Source organism: Glycine soja, chromosome 4 (genome assembly GCF_004193775.1).
Source record: "Glycine soja cultivar W05 chromosome 4, ASM419377v2, whole genome shotgun sequence".
NCBI lineage: Eukaryota > Viridiplantae > Streptophyta > Magnoliopsida > Fabales > Fabaceae > Glycine > Glycine soja.
Genome location: NC_041005.1, coordinates 3,552,214 through 3,556,337, shown reverse-complemented (window position 1 = coordinate 3,556,337; position 4,124 = coordinate 3,552,214). Strand labels below are relative to the sequence as shown.

Sequence of the window (4,124 nt, the reverse complement as noted above, 5' to 3'; positions counted from 1 at the left end):
ATTTGAGTCGAGTGTGTGTGCTAGAAAAAGTTGGTAGCATTGATGATAACTTATTTATTGATGTGGTGATGGTCTTCCTCTATGATAAAGATTCCCCGAGGCAGCAAAAAAGAAAAAGCATGAGCTGCAATGGTTGCCGAGTCCTCCGCAAAAGATGCAGCGAGAGGTGCAGCCTGAGATCCTCCCTGAACTGGATCGATTGTCCGCATGCACAGGCCCATGCAACTCTCTTCCTGGCTAAGTTCTTCGGCCGTAGCGACCTCATGTTTTTCATCTCCTCCGTCCCACTAAACAACAGACCCGGTACGCTATCTATTCTTGTTTTTCTTTCTCCACAATTCATTTAATTACTTTGACATGCCATTTATGCAATTAATTACAGCGCTCTTTCAGTCTCTTCTGTTTGAAGCGTGCGGACGGACCGTTAATCCCGTTAACGGTGCCGTCGGACTCCTGCTGAGCGGTAACTGGCACGTGTGCCAGGCCGCCGTCCACACGGTGCTCGCCGGAGGCGTTCTCCGGCCGCTGTCGGAGGTTGTGGCGCCATCAGAAAGCATGTTCTCTCATCAGTTCCAGTCTCTGGCGTCAGATTCTTTGAAGAGAAGCAGCGATGCAACAGCACCGGTTATGTCGACCATGGTTTCTGGAGAATCAGAGATTTGCAGCAGCGACGATGGGAAAAAGCTTTTGAATCTGTTCGTCTAGTTATTTGATTATGAGCGGAGAGGGAGATTCACTTCTCCTACGTACCTTGAATGCTCGGGGCAAGAACAAGCTAAGTTGGAATAACAACAACCTAATTAAAGAGAATGCCTTTCGATATTCTAGTTCCATAATTTTTGAGGCAATACTAATATTATTATATATTTACTTTCTTTTTTTAATTTCATTTCTCATTACATCATCTATTACATATATCATCTTCTCTCATTTCTTTTCTTTTCTTTTTCTCCCTATCCCGTCTTTTTCTTCGATCTGTCCATACACAAAAATGAGACTTCTTATGTGAGTGGATTGAGTGATAAACCCACTAACTAAAATTAAGAGTTCAAGTCATGTTCTTCCATTCGAGTATAAATTAGTAATTGTTCTTGAATCTTTACTATAGCAACAAGGTATGAGATAGTTGAGAATGAGAAAGAATCCTCCTAAGTTAAAAGAAAAATCTTGGAGACTTCCACATTTTATATAATAAAAATATATTAATAAAATATATTAAAGGGTGAAGTTCTTTATGTAGTGATAATGTTACGGCCTTAGGGGAGAGAATCCATTCCTAGTTAAGAAAGCAACAATAATTGTTGAGATGCATGATCTTGTAATAATCACGAGTTTCGATGAATTATTGGATCAATTTTAATAAAAAATATAATCTGATTCAATCTATCACTTCATCTTTGTAAATTCATTATCCAATCTATTTGGTTTATTATTTAAACTTGATGAAACCAAATCTTACATAGTTTGAATTGGATCATTTTCATAAATAAGTATGAATTATTTCATAATTTTATAAAAAATAAAAAATAAAAACAAAAACATGAGTGATATAATAAATTTACAAATAAAAATATAAACTTATATATAAGTTTAGTTTGTATTTAATTCTGGCGTGTTTGGTTTCCTTTTAAATACACACTTATTCAAATATTTTCGTCCAAAACAATAAAAGGATGGAAACTACATTGGGAAGGATCTAAACTAACGTCAATCATATTGTTTTAACATATATCCAAACATGTGGTGAGTCGTCAGTTCTTAAAATCAAATCCATATAATTCAATAAATAAAAATGTAATTTTTGTGATAATTTCATGAATACATATAAAAAAATGTAAACCTTATAATGATAACAAAAATATATTGAAACCAAAGATACTAATATCTTGGCAGCATTCCTAGTGACTCTTTAATGAAGAAGCAGGTGCTGCCCGTGGAATCCTCTACTGATACATGAACAACTGTGTGGACCGATGTATAAGTTTGATTTAAATTGAAGCTGTTCTCAAAATCAAGTATAAAATATGATTCAATCTCTTATAAAAATTTTCAGTTTCATTTATATTCGTTTTCATTTTTTAAAATATTTTTTCTATTTTTAGTTTGTGAACACCCTAGTTCTTTTTTTAAGAAAAACTTAATAAATTTGATGACATTGACGTGCAAGGGCATAGTCTGGACCGTACAATTACATGACGAGGTTTGCGCAATATGTGCGAGTTTTAAACACCTGCACAGGTGCCTCCCATGTGAGGACCGATTCTGTTTCTACACATGAATGAGAATTAGAGTATTTTTTTTCTTCCAATATTTGACTCTTTCACCCTTCCTTCTGCTATTAATTATGAGGTGTTTTAATTAATTTATATCTCTTAAGAAAATTAATTTAATTAATCAGTTTGTTAATTATTTATTCTATTATTTTAAAATTATTTTTTATTCAATTAATTATTTTTTATTAATGTTTGGAGAAAAAATAATTAACTAAAAATATATAAAAATAATTAATATATCTAAAAATTAAAAAAATGTAAAAAAAAAATTCTAAAAACAATTTTATAACTAGAGACGAAAAAAGTAAAATTTGTAATCAACAAAACATCTTAAATGTCATAAGATTAGCTCAAATTTTCATTTGATGCCGTAAATTTCGATTTAATATATATATATAGTACGTAGATTTGAACGGTAAAAAAAGAAAACATAGGCTGAGGGTGGGGTTACAGTCTGTTTGAGTCGTAGGCAGAAAACTAGAAAAGGGGCACGCATTGAGAAAAAAGTATAGGATAGGATGCATTACTTTAACGTTACGCCGCATGTGTCAGAATATTTGAGGAATCTACACGAAAAGGAGGTAAAAAATGGTGGAAGGTGGCAATTTGAACCATGGGATTATGAGACCAAGACCACGTGATGGTGCGGTGCACGTCAGCCATGGATTTCCTCCACTACAAGTGGGTTCCACGCCAAAAGCCACCATATTAACATAGAGATAGAGTACTTTGGCAAGAAATGAAAAACAGCCTAAAGCAACAACAAAAAGACACATTTTCTTTTGATAAGTATAAATCTTCTATTACCTGCTTGTTTAACTTTAAAAAACAAGTTGAAATGTAAACACTAAAGAGTAAGCTAGATCAAAAAATGTAGAATGAGAGCCTTTTGAAATACCTTACAAAATACAACACAGATGATTTTGGTGTTAAAATTTAATTCAAATTAGAGTTTTTTGTTCTGATAATTTATGTTACTTCTTAATGTTAGGTTTTTGTGTGGTGGGACTAGATTACTGGAATAGTATTAGTGTGTATGAGGTTATATATTTGAACCTTAGTGTGACTGTTATAAAAAAATGTTAGATTTTTATTGTGTATGTTGATGCATTAATTTTAATTAAGAATATTAAAATACCTAATTTAGAAATTAATATTATATGACAATTTATATTTCTTCCGTTCTCATTTATAAAAAAAAAACTAGTTTCAAATTTATTAAGAAAGTTAATTAATTTTATTAATTTATCTTCCATTAGTCGAGAGGATTTAATTTAATTATTTTAATATGATGTATAAGTTACTAAAAATATTAAAATACTTAATTTCTTTTTGTTTTTATGGATAAAAAATATTTTTCATTAGATCTTATATTAAGCATAAAATCCCATAAAAGATATATTGAAAAAATAATTCACATTTGTTTATATTTACAAACAAAAAATATTGATTTTTTTTGGCTTATATAAAAGATAAAATACTCCTACTTTCTCCAATTCAGTACCTTCGCCGCGTCTCAAACCTTGTCTTTTCAATATGGACCCCATACTATCCACAAGTTACTAATTAATTCCTTCACCGCTAATTAATCACAGCTGAGTGTGGGAGTGTCAAGCATTCTTGAGGATCAGTTTGTGCTTTGTTTTGCTTTTCATTTTCATATATGGAGACAAAATAATCAATATGCTATGTCATTAATTGAATCCTCTGATGGAGATTGGAGACATTAGGTCAAAAATAAAATGAAGAAAAAAGGTCGTTTCATTTGAAAATTAAGATATTTTATGATCTCGATAGATCGATGGCATTACAGTAGAAATTGTCGGCCCAAGAGGTTAATAAAATTTACCT

At 31.5% G+C, this 4,124-nt stretch overlaps 1 protein-coding gene across 1 annotated transcript; it reads left to right on the top strand.

Annotated features, from left to right (window-relative positions):
• LOC114408762 (LOB domain-containing protein 39-like) lies at positions 1 to 930 on the top strand. The gene is made up of 2 exons (XM_028371920.1): positions 1 to 303; positions 383 to 930. Exons 1-2 carry the CDS (start codon positions 69 to 71, stop codon positions 703 to 705), a joined length of 558 nt encoding a protein of 185 aa, XP_028227721.1. The 5' UTR covers positions 1 to 68; the 3' UTR covers positions 706 to 930.
• The last annotated feature ends 3,194 nt before the right edge of the window (positions 931 to 4,124 follow it).